Genomic DNA, 16,181 nt, shown 5'->3' with positions numbered 1-16,181 from the left:
TGTGTGTGTGTGTGTGTGTGTGTGTGTGTGTGTGTGTGTGTTATCATGAGTGTGTGAGAGTTTCTCATTCTGTCTCAGTTGCAGCAGTCTGAGACCACAGAGACATCAAGGTCCGCCGGTGGAAATATGCCTCTTGGAATTGTGGGATTATATTTTGTGATTTTAGCAGGACAGCTCTTCCTGCACAGCAGCACAGAGGAGCTTCCAGCTGATCACCTCCTCCAACACCAAGCCCAGCGGGAGTCCTCTCTGCTGAAGCCCACAGTTCTGATCACCATCCTTGCACGCAACGCACAACACAGCCTCCCATACTTCTTGGGATGCATTGAGAGGCTGGACTATCCAAAGGAACGCATTGCCCTCTGGTAAAATTCTATCTATTTACTGTAGTACATTTTTAACTGAAATGTGTTACATTTCTGTTAGAAAAGTTAAGTTTTGGTCTAAAGAAGAATTTTTTGATAAGAATCAGAGCTACAAATGAAAATTTGCTGGCTTGATAGAGAGTGAACACAAAAAAATAAGCAAAAGTTCACCTTTTTTTGTGAGTTTAACTGCACTGTGTGAGTGTCATTCTTCACATTCAGCAGCGCTGTTCAGCAGTAAACAAGTCATTCTCAGACAAATGAGAAAACTACGGAAAGGTGAAGTTCAGTAATGTTTCTGTGATCTCAGGGCAGCCTCTGACCACAGTGTGGACAACAGCACAGCCCTGCTTCAGGAGTGGCTCAGAGGAGTTCAGCACCTGTACCACTCAGTGGAGTGGAGGCCTGCGGAGCAACCGAGGTGAATCACTACTAATACTTAAAACACTTTGTCTAGGGCAGCATCACAATTATTACCCACCATCTCGAGGCTGTTTAATCACAGATGTAATAGTCTTGGTAAACCTGATATGTCTTTCAGCTTCTATGCAGATGAGCAGGGTCCCAAACACTGGCCCGTCTCCCGCTTCACCCATGTGATGAAGTTAAAGCAGGCAGCACTCAGAGCTGCCAGACGTCTGTGGACAGACTACATATTGGTGAGACAGAAAAAGACTATAAAGCACAAAGTATGTCACCATTCTGTCATCCCATAATGTTTCTTCTCTTTCAGTTTGTTGACAGTGACAACTTGCTGACAAACAGCCAGGTGCTATCTGACATGATAGCAGAGAATCTGACAATTGTAGCACCCATGTTGGAATCAAAAAGTCTTTATTCCAACTTCTGGTGTGGCGTGACTCCACAGGTAAGATTCTTCTAGAGACCAAAACTGAATATTCCTGTACAGATCATTCACAAAAACTTGTTCTGGGTTTTCTAAGGGCTACTACAGACGAACCCCAGAGTATATTCCCATCCGTAAATGGAAGAGGCAGGGCTGCTTTGCCGTCCCCATGGTCCACTCCACCTACCTGCTGGACCTGAGGCGCACAGCCAGCCGAGCGATAGCCTTCCACCCTCCTCACCCCGACTACCCCCACGATGTAGATGACATCATGGCCTTCGCTTTCTCTGCACGGCAAGCAGGTCAGAACCTTGATAATTGTGTGCTGGTTTAAAGGTCCAGTGTGTAGGATTTAGGGGGATTTTTGGCAGAAATGTAATGTGATGTCTTTTTCTTATCAGGTAGGAAGACTTAAAATATTAAAATATGAGAGCTTTAGTGAGCTGTATAAAAATAATTGGGGATTGGAATCACTTTTGAGTTATATTATATATTGAGTTAATAAACTCTATACTTAAAAAATACAAAAAAATTGCTTTTATTGTCTATTTAGTGCCTTTCAAGAAAAACTGCTAAAAATCAAACTACACTACATGTAGAAAGAGGCATAATGTGTTTTAATGTGTAACAAAGAGGAAAAAGCAAAATCATTTTAGTTACCATCTTTATTTCAAGTAGAACTTTATCATTACAAGTTTGTATTAAAGTGCTAATACTATTACTGATACTATACAATATGAAATGTAGTAACATCATAGTTTTGTTTATAAAGACATTATATTAAAACCTTTTAAGGCAAAAACTGACACGTAAAGGTGGACCACGAGGCAAAAGCAAACACCTATTGTATCGTTAAAGGTGCAATATGTAAGATTTGTGTTGAAGACATTAAAGAAATTAGCAACAGAATGTGACAAAATAACAGTTTTGACGTTATGACATCTATCGTGTTGTGGAGATATCTACTGAAGTTAGCACGCTAACCAGCTAGCCCTGGCCCGTCCCGCTCCGAAACTCCTGCGCTAGCCGTATAAACACAAACACTTTCCTGGTGCTCTGAGCCCCCATATTCGTAAAAAAAAAAAAAAATCTGCAAAGTGTCCTCTTGAATGCCTCTATGGTAGACAAAACATGATACAGTGCCCTTCCAGTGGTCAAAATGTGGTGAAGTGAGGTAAAATCTATCTGCCTCTGCATTTCAAATAATGAAAAGACGTTTGCATTGAGGCCCGATCCGTCTGTTCTCCTGCAGGAGTTCAGATGTACGTGTGCAACAAGGACCATTATGGATATTTACCAGTGCCCCTCAAACAAGACCAGCCTCTGGAAGAAGAAGATGAGAGTTTTGCCCACACACTGACAGAGGCTCTCAGTAAGCACTTCCTCTAATTATGCATATGGTACAGTTGACTCTATAACTGACAGTTTAAGGGCTCTCTATCTTCAGTCTCTGCTCACTGTTTCCTTGGCCTGTATGAGCACATTTGGTCTTTTTTCCTCTCACAGTCCTGACACATGTCTCACTCCTCTGTTAAAGCCCACTGCCTCTCATTCACCTTTCTCCCGCTCTTATTTGACAATTTTGCATCAGTTAGATGTTAAACTGATGTAACAAATTCCCATGATACCAAAGGACTGGGAAAGAAAATGCAAATGTACTATGCTTCATGTGAAATGTGAATGTATGACCTTACTTTTCCAGTTGCCTTCACCGTGGAGCCCTCACCGTATGTGCACACTGTGCCTAAAGAACCAGGGAAGATGGGATTTGATGAGGTACGGATACATTTATAAGCTGTAGAGATATTTCCCAGTTATGGAGGGCTGTTTAACTGAACAGTCACTTCATTCTCCTGCACTTTTAGATCTTTCTGATCAATCTGAAGCGCCGATCAGACCGGCGGGACAGGATGTTGAGTACTTTGGCCGTCCTCTGCATCAACGCAACACTGACAGAAGCCGTGGATGGCACGTATGACATACAGTAACAGTTCTCATTATACAGTGGTGATGCAATGATCAGATACTTTACTCACTTCCTAAGATACTTTACTAAAAATAGTATTACCACAATGTAATGTAATGTATTAATGCCTTATTCTGCATGACAATATTCTTCAACTACCAGGTTGAGCCTTTTCTCTCCGTAACCTCCTAATTACTGCTTATTGACAGTAAGTTGTTTTATATGAATTACATTTACATTTACAACAATAACTATAAGGTTTATAAGGTGGAAGTACCACTAAAAGTCTTTCTCCCTGAATAACATTTCTAAATATGGTCTATTATTGTGTAATAAAATACAAAACTAGTGTTAACATGGTTTAAACTCCATATCAAGTTTTTCTAACTCTACTAAAGTGAGGTCTTGCTCATAGCTAATGCAGTAGTGCTTTGACACTTACCAAATATGCATGCTAATAAGCAAGTAGTTAATAAGTTGCTATGTGTACCCAAATGTAAACTGTCACAGAGAGTTTTTTTTATGTCATTAATGGATTACTTTAACTAGCTGGCAAAAGAATGCAACTCACTGTCCACTTACTTGCTTGCTCAAGAGCTTTCGACCATATCAAATGGTTCTCATAAGTCAGATTATCAGGTTTATATCAACATAAATGAAAAGTCCCAGTCCCCAGTCTAATTAGTAGCCTGAATTAGAAAACACACAAACAAAAATATTAATTAGAGTACCTTCAATGCTGTGATTGGACAGTTTTATGGTTGGATCATTATTGTTGCAGAAATTGAATCTTCAGCTGTTTGCTTGTGCTGTCCACAGAGCCTTGAACTCCTCTCAGCTGCAGGCCATGGGTGTAGACATGCTGCCTGGGTACAAAGACCCATATTCAGGACGTGTGCTGACTAGAGGGGAGATTGGCTGCTTCCTCAGCCACTACAACATCTGGAAACAGGTACAGCCTTATACTCTGTGACTGGTTTGAAGCTGATGTGGCAGTATGAGGAGGTTAGAACTGTTCAGTGCTTCCTGCTGTTATGTGTCGCCCCCTAAGGTGGTGCAGCAGGAACTGCAGCAGGTGCTCCTGCTGGAAGATGATGTCAGATTTGAGCCCAGTTTTGGCAGCAGGCTGGTGACTATCATGGAAAATGTACAGAGAGTGGGACTTGAGTGGGACCTCATGTGAGTGAATCACTGCAGTTTTTGTCCCATTTTTCATCACTTGAGTACCTTTGATAATAAATTCACATTATGCCTCTGTAGTGTCACTCACCTCTGTGTCCTCACACAGTTATGTGGGCCGTAAGCGGCTGCAGGTGAAGGAGCCGGAGCAGTGGGTGAAGGGAGTCAGGAACCTTGTTCACCCGCATTACTCCTACTGGACCCTGGGTTACGTCCTGTCACTGAATGGGGCCAAGAAGCTCCTCAAGGCAAATCCCCTGAACAAAATGCTGCCGGTTGATGAGTTCCTGCCTGTCATGTTCAACAAGCACCCCAAGTGAGCCTCAGTTACTGTATATATATATATCAGTATGGACGAGGTATTCTTGCGTATTGCACCTTTAAACCATATATACTCAGTCTAAAGTCCTTCTGTCCTCCTCCCTGTCCCTTCAGAGACGAGTACATGCAGTATTTTGAGCAGAGGGACCTGAAAGTGTTTTCAGTGGAGCCTCTGCTGCTCTTCCCCACACACTACACCGGAGAGCCAGGATACATCAGCGACACGGAGACCTCGACCATCTGGGACGACGAGGCTGTAGACACGGACTGGGACAGAGACGAAGCCAGGCGGAGAAGTGAGGAGGAAACTGAGGCTGTAGGGTTTCCACCTGTGGCTCCTCGTTCTGCTCGTGGTGGGGTTCCCCGCCTCTCTGCCAGTGGAAGCAGAGATGAACTCTGAGGGGGACTGATGTCATGTTGTTACGGTCAGCTGAACATCCTGGAGGGGCACAAATTAGCTGCTGGGCCCTGACTTAATTGTATTCCTCACCTTCTCTGTGGAATGAATAAAAACTGTGTGTTTGTTTGATAAAACTCACACAACATGTGATAAGGCTGAAATAATGAAGGTATAAAAACTACATTTTAGCACAAGGACACTCTGCAGGACCCGCCACAAAGTCCCAATCATATCAGTTTATATCGGGCTTTAGTGGAGCATATTTCAAACTAATCTTCAATTAAATCAGCACAAGCCAGCTAACAAGTTTGGAGCGTTTGGGGCCCCCGGAGCATCCCACTCTGCTTTGTTGGTGATCCAGCCTTCCACGTACCAAGATCACTTGTCGAGACAAAGACTTCACATTTCATTTCAGGGGAAGTAGATGCCATGTAACAAATGTTAAATATTAAAGGGGTGAAAAAGTAGTATAAAGGCATTAGTGGCTCCTCTAATAAATTACTTCCAGTGATGTCACTCAGCAGCTTATTTGCATTGTGGTCTAGCATTGTGCTATAACCCTGTTGAACTCATTATGCACAGTTTAAAAACAAATGATCAATCAATACAACAGAATCAGGGATATCTTCTTCTTTTTCAAAACCTGCTGCCTACATTACCCACAATGCCACTTAATCAGACTACATGCAGCTTCCTCTGGAGCTACAAAAGGCTTTATACTACTTTTTTCACATGTATATGTCATTTTCACAGGATAATGTGTCAAATCATGGGCCTGATAACTTCATCTACCAATTTCATCTGTGTCCATTTGTCTGTTAGTTGGTTTGTCAGCAGGATTAAACAAAAACCACCAAACGGATTTCCACCAAACTCGGGTGGAGGATGGGTCTCGGCCCAGAATAGAACCCATTAACTTTTGGTGCTGATCTGGATAAAAGGACGGATCCAGGATTTTTTTCTCACTGTCTTTAACATTGTGAAATTGAGAGCATTTTTCAACATTTCTATTAATATTTCAGGGAATAATGCATGAATCTGAATGAAAAAATCTCTCATATCCATGATTTGATACAGATCCAAATAAAAATCCAGATCGATTGGGTTTAAATATGTTAGATTTTATATCGGATTGGGTAAGTTTTGTGACTTAACTAGATAAAATATGTTGTTAAAACAAAAAAGGTTCCTTGTAAAAACGCATTAATTGAACATGTCTACACACATCTACACAGAATTAACAAACTGAACACATTTAGTATTTTTTGCGCTATTATATGAACATAAAAGTATGTGCTGTATAAAATTTTGGGTTGGTCAGGTAAAAGACCAGAACCAGCATCAGATAGCTTTAGGATTAAATGATACAGTCTGTCACTCATATTAAAATCCCAGCTAAAGTTCAAATCAGCTGCAAGTGCATTTCTGTTACTTTGTCTTCAATATTTATTTGGGTTTATGACCTGTAATTAAGACCCAGCCAGGCCACTTTGTACTTTGTTCAAATAATCTCATGCCCTGATCTTTGCGTGTCCAAACGCAGTCAATCCACCCAAGGGTTTTTATTATAATCAGACTGCCTTCCACCATCATGGGCTTTATTAAATAGTAAACTGGCCAGGCACCGCCTTTTATGTTTACTTCAAATAAACTCATGTTTTTTTTTTATATATTGAGGCTGCTATGGGCTTATGGGACAACTTCACTGAGCAGAGGAAACAACACACAAACACAGAGCACAGCAGTCAACTTAAGGATTTTTATTTAAAAAAAAAGCACTGGTATTCTCATGTCAAGCAAACAATGGAACCACTTAATATTAGTACTGTTCCATATCACAAAATGAGTTATGAAAAGAATAATTAAACCACACAAATGATACAATTCTTTTTGGAAATAAATTAATCGGCATAACAAAAAAGAAATAAAACATGCTTGTACTTAGGTGTTGAACAGGAAATATTGAAACTCCAATGCTCAAAATTGAAGACACCTGAGAATATAAATATCAAAACAGCGTGTTGCAGCAATTATTTAGTTCCACAGTTCCTCTTTAACTAAAGCTTTGAGAAGAGGATTTTTAAAAAATTACATTAATGTAAAAATTAGGCATCAATTTAAAAAACATCTGTTTCTGTACAATGTGCATATCTGAATTAGTGTGGTGACAAGAGAAATTATCGCATTATTAATTTGTTTTTGTTTTTTCTCAGTGAGGCAGCGCAGCAAAACTGAAATCCAAAGTGGATAATGCTCGTTTGTCATCAAGCCACATTCAGTGATATGAACAAATAGATTTGGACTAGAGCTCTTACAATTGAAATCTGCAGTGAAGAGACAGTTTACAGGTATTATTTTCTTTACATTTTAATACCCCTTTTAAGCCTCTGTCCGAGCCAGCAGTGAGTCTTTCCCTTGGTGACTAAAACTCCTGCTGGGCTCTAATGACAGGGGGGTCGGTGCAGGATTTATCCAGTAGGTTCATCTGCTACTGTCCATAAACAACAGAAGTTCATTGAGGCAGGGATAAAGGAAACTCTGCTGCTACACAGGAAGTAGTGATGTTGCATATAAAGACAAGATGAGGACAAAGCCTACACAACAGACCATCTAGCTGATATAAACACATTTCTGAAATCCAAGGCTCAGTGGCTTGAGAGGAATTTCTGAAAGACAGGTTGGATGGAATTGTACAGACACCAAATAAAAAATAAAAAATAAATCTGTGAGGTATGTTCTTCTTGTGATATTATAGCTTTGAGACCCGGACAGAGTCTGTGTGAGAAGACACTCCCATCTGTGAGGAGAGACGGGAGGGAGTATGTCCATTTGAAGACGTAGAAAACAAGAACAATGTGTGTGTTCTTTTGTTAAGCAGTCCATGCGTTCGAGGCTACTGCCAGCAGCAACCAAAAACTGTCGACAGATCGAACCTTTCAAGAAGAAATGTGTACAAAATGTCACTCAGATGAGTGCGGCTCCCATTAAAATGAGATCAACAGTAAAACGGTATATGGAGATGGTTTGACAGATGAACGAGGAAGACATCTGAAGTCCTTCCTCTCTGATTTTAGTGTGGAGGAGACAACAGATCTCAAAATACAAATGAAGAAAATAAAAAATCCCACAACAAGAGATGGCCTGAATTACTAAGCAAACACACACACACACACACACAAAAATTAGAAATAAAAATAACTACCCAGTTCTTTTATCACACGTTCTAAAGCACTTGGACAAAAAGGCAGTTTTACAAACCATTGGCTATCAACACACTAGCAAAGTTCCACAGTGCTCGCTTGAAGAAGCATAGTAACAGTGCAAGCCATTACACTATTCAGCCAAATACACCTGTAAGAAAAAAGTGCCATATTGCATAATGAGTATCTGTAATGAGCCCATGAGCGGCCGTTACACACCTATACAATGATCAAACTGTAAACATGGTGCAAAGTAGTTATGACATAGTTTAAGGCTTTCAGATTTTCCTGAAGAAGTGTTGTTCTCTGAGATAAAGGAAGATGTCCATGAGCTGGACAAAAAACAGTGTGGAAACACAGAAGAAAGAAAAAAAAGATTCAACCTCTCTAGAAACAGACCTGGACACTGAATGTACTCGAATAGATTTTAAACATCTGAATTACTTGAGGAATGCTTGATTCAGTTAGTGATGATTCCTGAAATTCATGAGGATTATCAAACTTTTTGGCTTAGAGGAATATTTAGGTGCCGGTTTTCTTTAAAGGACTGAACTGGTTCTTGAAGGTCCAGTGTGAAGGATTTAGTGGCATCCAGCATTGTGTTTGTAGATGCAACCAACTGAACACCCCTCGTCTCAGCCTCTGCAATGGTGGCTGCTTAAAACGCTAAGGCTCCTCTTTAGAGCCAGAGTTTGGTTTGTCTGTTCTGGGCTACTGCAGAAACATAGTTGCATCATGGCAGAGTCAAACCCCAAGGAACAGCGCCGGGCTTTAGAGACAATTTCACATGGTGGCCTAGTGTGCACGCTCTATGGGCCGCACAGTACGGAAGCTAAGTGGATGATCTGGATAATTTTACACTCAGGAAGTTGAATGTTGTTTGGTTTCATGTGCCAATGAGTGATTTTTATAGGAATGAATGGGGCTCTGCCTCCATTGCTGTATCCAGATTTTCCCTTATTGGATCCATGGGTTGTCTCCATGATAAAGGATCGGCTCACTCTGTAGATATAAAAGGCTCATTCTAAGGAAAAACATGATTCTTTGTTTCAGGTGATTATACTCTCATGAAAACATAATTAGGAATATTATATTCCATTTTTGCCAACAGATACCCCTACATCCTCCACACTGGACCTTCAACAAAGCCCCATTTTTACAGCATGGTAACATTTCTTCATCAGTCGACATTTTGAGTTGTCAGACACAGGTGTAACTAATAACATCATTAATGGCTGCGTCCTGATTACAAGAGTCTGCCCCCGATATTGTGCATGCTGATTCAATGACACACCTACATAGAACAGAGCCATAGCTAGCTTTATTAGCTGCACCTGCGCTGTTGCTGATTTGACAAGTCAAAATGTCCTCCTCAGTAAAGGTCTACTGGTTATTAGCTTTGTTTCCAGTACAAATAATTGTAACAGGATTTTTTCCCCCAATGATACATGTGAGAATTTATCTGCTGCCAAAACTCAACCCATATAAAGAAACCCTTGTCACACCTGATCCTGATATGCGTTCTGCTATCTGGCTCCACACCTCTGATGAGTGTGGTGAACGGTTTTACTTTGAAGGCAGCAGGCTGAAAGTCAAGCTCAACTCATGTCATCTTTCCCCCCTCCCCCAAAGAATTTGATACCATCACATACACACTTTTCCCAGTTCTGTCACTAACAAAAATGTAAATAAAAACACATACACACCGACACTCACAGGCAATGCCATCCTATCAAGCATATACTGTCACCCCTAATATAAGGACTACAATTCATCACATGTATTAATTCTGCTGCTAGTAGCATTACCAGTTTTCTACATTAAAAAGCTTGAAGCTTATTTACATTTGCATCAGTATTAGACATAATACTACTGTATATTATGTGTCAGCATAAGGATGATAACTGATCTAGACTTAAAGATGGCATGCAAACAGCTCCTTTACAGTGAAGTTTGATCCACTTTCTGGCAAAATTAATATTTGATCTATAATTAAATTGGATATACAAAAAAATATTGACAAATCGCCTCATTACTAATGCAATAAAAATGAAGGAATGTGTCACAATCAGCAAAGCTAAAAGGAGAAAAAAAAAAGCTAAAAGACTTCTAGCCACTGCCTCGCTACCTAACATCACAATATTGTGCTACTCATGGTGAAGAAATGGTACTGAAGAGCACAAAAATAATTTACAAATTAACCACAAGAAAACAGAGGAGTTTTGGCTGATGATGAATGTGCAGATTATGACAGAAAATGTGAAAAAATCCCTGCAATTTGTGAAAGTGTTTCAGTTTGAGTTGATGAGGTTATTTTTAGGGTTGGGTTTATTTTCAAATCGATTCCAATCTGCTTAATGATTCCCATTCAAATCGAGTCCTGAGTGAGAAAAGAAACCAAAGTGTGTTGAAAGAAAAAACACATTTATTGTCATAAACATTTAATAAATGATGTTTTTTGTCATGTGTTTTTGGTCAAAAAACAAAAGACAAATATAAATATTCTCTGATGTGCTAAAGTTTAACTTTCTGAGTCATTAAAGCCTAATTATATTTTTCTATTAGGCAATATTGGCTGCTTTATGGCATCATTGATTTTCTAGACTTTTGCATCAATGTGATGAAGTACCTTAATTTGTCCTGTATTTATTCAGCGGATTAACCAAAAACAGACATTCAGATCTGGTTATTTGAGCTATAAAAACGTTTCAACATTTAAATTCATTAGGTCATGATACAGGACATGAAATATGCTGCAGTCTTATACCATTCTGTAGTAAATGGGTTGTCACATCAGACGGACTTTTTTCCAGTTGCATGTATTCATTTTCATGTAGTGATTACAATTCACTGCATCTTTACTGTCTTTACCGAAGTAGAAAGCTAGCTCCAGTCCATCATGCTGTAAACATTATGCACATGCTTTGATACACATGTGACCGGCAATGAAAAGGAAAGTGTGGTAGGTCCAAACTTTGCTTTCAGGAAACGATAAGTGGAATCGAAAAGCACATTTCTTATCGTTCTTACAGATTTGGAACATTCTTTATACCCAACCCTAGTTATGTCGAGCAGGTGGATAGTGGTCACATGACTCATCCGTATGGATGGAGAGATGAGGCTACTTTTCCCCCTCACATCCGGCTGTGTGTGTTGGCTTGTGTACGTGTGGGTTATGTGCACATTTTTGAGTACAACACAGCAATGCTAAATCCTAGTCAGTGGATCTGATTGTTGCTGGTTAACTTGAAACCACCGTGACCCTTCTGTGCTCCTGCCATGAAGCCCCTCACCCCCAAACCATCCTAGTGGTGCATGGCTGGGCTGGCAGAGGAGAATGCTCCCTTGTTGCGTCCCAACATGGAAGGCTGGAAGTCGGGATGGCGGCGTGCATGCTTGATCAGGTGGTCGCTGCGCATGAAGCGCTTATCGCACAGTGGGCACAGGAAGCGTTTCTCCCCCGTGTGGGTGCGGGTGTGGCGGGCGAGCTCATCAGAGCGGGCAAACTTCTTCTCACAGTCGGGCCAGGTGCACGGGAAGGGCCTCTCACCTGCAGCACAGAGGCAGAAAAGAGAAGGGGGAACCATTAACCACCATATAAAATAATATTGAAACATCAGCTGTCTAACTGCTTGTCAAAGTCACAGGGTTTACATTACAAGCATGCATTGGATTATTTTTAACAGAGAGAACAGAGACTTCTCCAGTCAGCTACATCACTAATTCTCATCCTATACAACTATTACAACAAACAAGAGCTGCACCAATCCAGTACATCAGTTAAATAGCAGCCACTACGTGTAATTATTTTCTTTACTGATATCTTCTAGATCACTTATTTCAAAACTGTGTGCTGCGGCCCCATGGTGGGCCGTGAAGGCACTGCAGGTGGGCTGCGAGAAGACATGTACAATAAATTAAAAAAAGTTTATCCATTTTCAATTTTGTTTGAAATGACCATAAAATATTTATGATTTAATAATTACTTAAAAAAAAAAAAGTCATCAGAACTGATTAAGCAAGGGAGTCAAATTAAATGTTATTTGTGTTACTTATTTATCTGACCTATTTTGTCTGGTGTTGTGTTGAAGTCTGTTTCCCATTAATGTGTCTTCTACCGACCGTAACCTGTATCACTGGATCACAATAGATGAAACCCATTTCTAACAGGAGGGCAGCCATATTTGACTGTGAAACAGACTTTGACACAACAGTGGAATTTATCTAATGTTGCATCATAGCTGCATGTGTACAAGGATATTCAAGTGTAGAAATCGTTACATGTATGTGGGTGGATTATTAATTTGCACTGTATCGTTGTTCTGTTTATGAAATCTAAAAAAGATGTAAGCATATACTCTAAAGATTTTCCAATTTCAAACTGGAACACGTCTTTCTAAAGTTTAGGAGTGGCTGTTATAGATTACTTGTTTTGTCTTTCAAATGTTAGAACAGAAGATAGCGAAAAATGCAATTTCCTTTGGATAGCTGTCCAAAAACTTACAAATATCAATTTTACAATCACACAACACAAAGAAAAGCTGCAAGTCCAAACAATTGAGACACTGAAAATAGGGAATGTTTGATATTTATACTTGAAAAATTACTTGCTTATCAAAATAGCTGCTGATTAATTTGATATGTCTGACTAATCAATTGACTGACAAACCCTTTCATCTCTAACATGTGCAATGTAGAGCTGCAACGATTCATTCATTACTTTAAACTTTTAAATTAATTGCCAAATGATTTAAAACTCTGATTCCAGCTTCTTGAATGAATATTTTATCGATTAAATCGAGGAAATGACCACGGTTATCCATCAATTAAAATAATGGTTGGTTGTAGCCCTGGTGCAATTTATGTGTGTTTGACAGATGTGTATCCGTTTAAATAAATCTTTCATATCTTAAATAATAGCCAACTGTTTCTACATTAATGCAATTATTTCTATTTTCATTTAAATAATATGTCTCAGGCACTGTAAAGGATTTTATGGTCTGTTTGTTCGTGTTCCTCAAATCTCAAACCTGATCTTCTGCTTTCAAACCAACAATATAGGGCAGTGTTTGCAAAATAGGATGTTAATAAATAAAACATAATAAGAAATATGTGGCCAAATCCCAAACATTTCTAATGACACGAATTTGCATGAGTTTTATGAAATAGGGTGTATGCTCATCTCTACATAGTTGAATACGTCACAAAACATATCTAGGATTTAGATTCTCCAGATTAGTGTCTTCCTAAGCTACTACTAGCCTTAATCTCTCGCAGGCAACATGAGTAAAACCAGGATAAGCGAGTAGGATGCTCGGTGCCATTTTCAAGATCACAAAGCCGGGCCACGTTGTTGTTGCACTACTCTTTGTGGGCGTTCCCACCACCGCTTCTTTGAGCTGTTTCCTGTCCTTAATCCGTTTGCGCCTGCTCACTGACCCTGAACGCACCAATTCTCCTCATTTCGCGAAAAAAAAAACATCACATGCACATTTTATCTGTGGCAGAGCTACGGTATCATCCTGACAGGTGGGTGTATTACCAACTACATCGTGGGAATAAATGGTTGAGACTGATCTTACAACCACGGCATGCATTTCTCAGCATGCACACAAAAAGAAAGGAAAATGTGTGCATCCATTTGCGCGCCACCATTTTGGCTCCTCCTCAACGTTAATCAATAAATTAACACTACGCCAGACATTAAAGTCGTCAGCAGAAGCCAGAGAAAGAGGTGATGATGCCCAAAGTGAAACTAAACAGCCATAACATCCAGCACTTGCTACTGCCATCAACAGGACCGACAGTGAACTCTCTGCCCTCGACGTTAAGGTTTCGTCTTACGTTCATTTCATATGCAAATCCAGTCGGGAGGAAGACCTTCGTCACCGGTTTTAACGTCCAGCCCAGTTCTTTTGTTAGTTTACTTCTTTGTCAGACTCTCTGAAGGGGAGTTTTTCCGTCTTTCCCTCTTTGTTTGGCCTCGTTATTGTAGTAAGACGGGGGTAAATGGGAAAACACTGCCACCACCACGCTATTATCAACTAATACCATAAAACAAAAGAGCACAACACTTCCCCTATCTATCTGATATAATGGTAATAACAACATGGCCGTGCGTGTCAGCGACAAAGCAGCAGTTACAAAGTTTATATTCAGGGGTTATAAAACACGTGAACTGCTGACTGTTGTTGTCTCCGTACCTGTGTGTGTCCGGATGTGTGCCTTCAGGTGGGACGATTTCCCGTAAACTCTGTCGCACCCGTCAAAAGTGCACTGATGTCGCTTCACCGGGGAGCGCGGGGGCCCCACGCCTCCTCCTCCCCCTCCCCTCAACTGCTGCTGCTGTCCGGGGACCGGGGTGGCGGAGGGGGTCATGGTAGGGGTGGTCGGGTCGGACAACGTGGTGTAGCCGCTCTCCCCACCGCACGAGGAGTTGCTGCTCTCCGAGTAGGCCGACATGGGGCGGAACTTACCGTGCAGGTCGGTGAGGATACCGGCCACCGCCATCATGTTCGCCCCCTCCAGCCTGAGCGTCTCCCGCACTTCCCTGTCCTCGCTTGACCCATCGGGCTCCCCAGGGAGCAGGCCCACCGTGGCCGGCTGGCTGGCGGGGGCGACCGGGGTGGGTCTGTGCAGGACAGGACCGCTGGATATCGATACCAGACACTCGGCAGCGAAATAATCAGACGAGGCAGTAAACGACATCGTTATCTGACTTGTTTTGTTGGCTTTAGCAAAAAAAAATAACGAAAAAAATCGGCCAGGAGGGGCTAACGGTAGTCTGATCCCGACCTCGTTTTCATCAAACTCGACGAACCAACCGTTTCCAGCCGAGCCTTTTCACCGCCATACAGTGTATCAACACTTTGAAAACGACTAAATAAACCAAAGAAAAGGCACAATCGAGAATAATAATGTGCTAAAACCGTGCCAATGACTCCGGGCCAACATGCGTGCCTCTCACCGTCTGACGGTTCATTGTGTCTGAGCCTCCGAGAAGCCGGTCAAACCTACGCCCCCTGGTCCGGACTACGGGTGCGTTCACTGCCTGTCGGTTAAAAATCTTTGGGTGGTGTTTATGTGTCTAAATTTCTATAAACTCCACACTTATATATTTTTTTGTCACTGCAATTACTCCAACATCGACTTCATAAAGGACACATTCAAATCACGGCCATAAAGCACGTTGTAAATGTTGATATCAAACACAAAGCCAAAAATCTAGCATTTATTTCTGTTCTCTAAGTGTATTTTATGGATTACCTCTAAATCACATGTAGGCTATCATTACAGTGTTATAGTTTAGCATACTAAAACACCCATTATCATACTTATCGTACCAAACTACACTTCTACGACTGTTTCATCGCCTCAAAGTTGGGGTGAAAGCCGGTTAACGGTAGCTTTCAAACGAAGTTCTAAAATACAATTCTTTCTGTGTATGTGAATGCGGCGTCAACCAGCAGCACGCAGTGACTGACGTCGCAGCACGGGCGTGGACCGCGGCGGCGGGTGCATCGTGGAGCTTGGGTAATGATGGGGGAAGGAGATGAGGATGGAGGGCGTGTTGGGTAAATTAGTTTGAGCTCAGTCGGAGGCTGAAGAACGTGGCTGAGCAGTGGAGGGCGTTTTATTTCACGTTGGCGACAAATAGACTTGTACGAGGAGTCACCACAACCCCACAAATCTCTACTTTTACAACTGTTTTTTATCCATTACACATACACTAGAGGTCTCTCTTCTCTCATGCTTACCTCTCTTCACTGTAGTTGTCTTCAGAGTGGTTAATGAATCAGCTTTAAGCAGATTAGAGTCCACACTGGTTGTGTGGCTTATTGATTTATGGTCATATTGACAAAGTCTGTATGCGTGTAGGATAATAACACTTATGATTCATATA

The 16,181-nt window shown here is 41.1% G+C and overlaps 3 protein-coding genes across 3 annotated transcripts in view; 2 read left to right on the top strand and 1 right to left on the bottom strand.

The window, feature by feature from the left end:
• Positions 1 to 126: 126 nt before the first annotated feature.
• Positions 127 to 5,078, top strand: LOC141017011 (procollagen galactosyltransferase 2-like). Its single transcript, XM_073491631.1, has 12 exons — positions 127 to 365; positions 676 to 786; positions 907 to 1,024; positions 1,099 to 1,233; positions 1,310 to 1,514; positions 2,465 to 2,584; positions 2,915 to 2,988; positions 3,078 to 3,184; positions 3,998 to 4,130; positions 4,230 to 4,357; positions 4,467 to 4,673; positions 4,793 to 5,078. Exons 1-12 carry the CDS (start codon positions 127 to 129, stop codon positions 5,076 to 5,078), a joined length of 1,863 nt encoding a protein of 620 aa, XP_073347732.1.
• Positions 5,079 to 10,681: 5,603 nt separating this feature from the next.
• LOC141017336 (Krueppel-like factor 9) lies at positions 10,682 to 15,237 on the bottom strand. The gene is made up of 2 exons (XM_073492015.1): positions 14,482 to 15,237; positions 10,682 to 11,828 (listed from the first exon to the last, which is right to left on the bottom strand). The coding sequence occupies exons 1-2, from the start codon at positions 14,984 to 14,986 to the stop codon at positions 11,584 to 11,586; spliced, it is 750 nt and encodes a 249-aa protein (XP_073348116.1). The 5' UTR covers positions 14,987 to 15,237; the 3' UTR covers positions 10,682 to 11,583.
• The window catches only part of LOC141017010 (uncharacterized), a 40,271-nt gene continuing 39,304 nt past the window's right edge, over positions 15,215 to 16,181 (top strand). The window contains 1 exon segment of the mRNA XM_073491630.1: positions 15,215 to 15,335. Within this exon segment, the coding sequence (XP_073347731.1) occupies positions 15,215 to 15,335 (121 nt within the window).

The sequence above is a fragment of the Pagrus major genome, chromosome 21, assembly GCF_040436345.1.
Source record: "Pagrus major chromosome 21, Pma_NU_1.0".
NCBI lineage: Eukaryota > Metazoa > Chordata > Actinopteri > Spariformes > Sparidae > Pagrus > Pagrus major.
This window is presented reverse-complemented; position numbering and strand designations above follow the sequence as displayed.

Coding starts and splice junctions, on each gene's coding strand:
- LOC141017011 (XM_073491631.1), top strand. CDS start 127: ATGCCTCTTGGAATTGTGGGATTATATTTTGTGATTTTAGCAGGACAG. Junction 1,025..1,098: donor TGTGGACAGACTACATATTG/GTGAGACAGAAA, acceptor CTTCTCTTTCAG/TTTGTTGACAGTGACAACTT. Junction 4,674..4,792: donor ATGTTCAACAAGCACCCCAA/GTGAGCCTCAGT, acceptor CTGTCCCTTCAG/AGACGAGTACATGCAGTATT.
- LOC141017336 (XM_073492015.1), bottom strand. CDS start 14,986: ATGTCGTTTACTGCCTCGTCTGATTATTTCGCTGCCGAGTGTCTGGTA. Junction 11,829..14,481: donor ACACATCCGGACACACACAG/GTACGGAGACAA, acceptor TCTGTGCTGCAG/GTGAGAGGCCCTTCCCGTGC.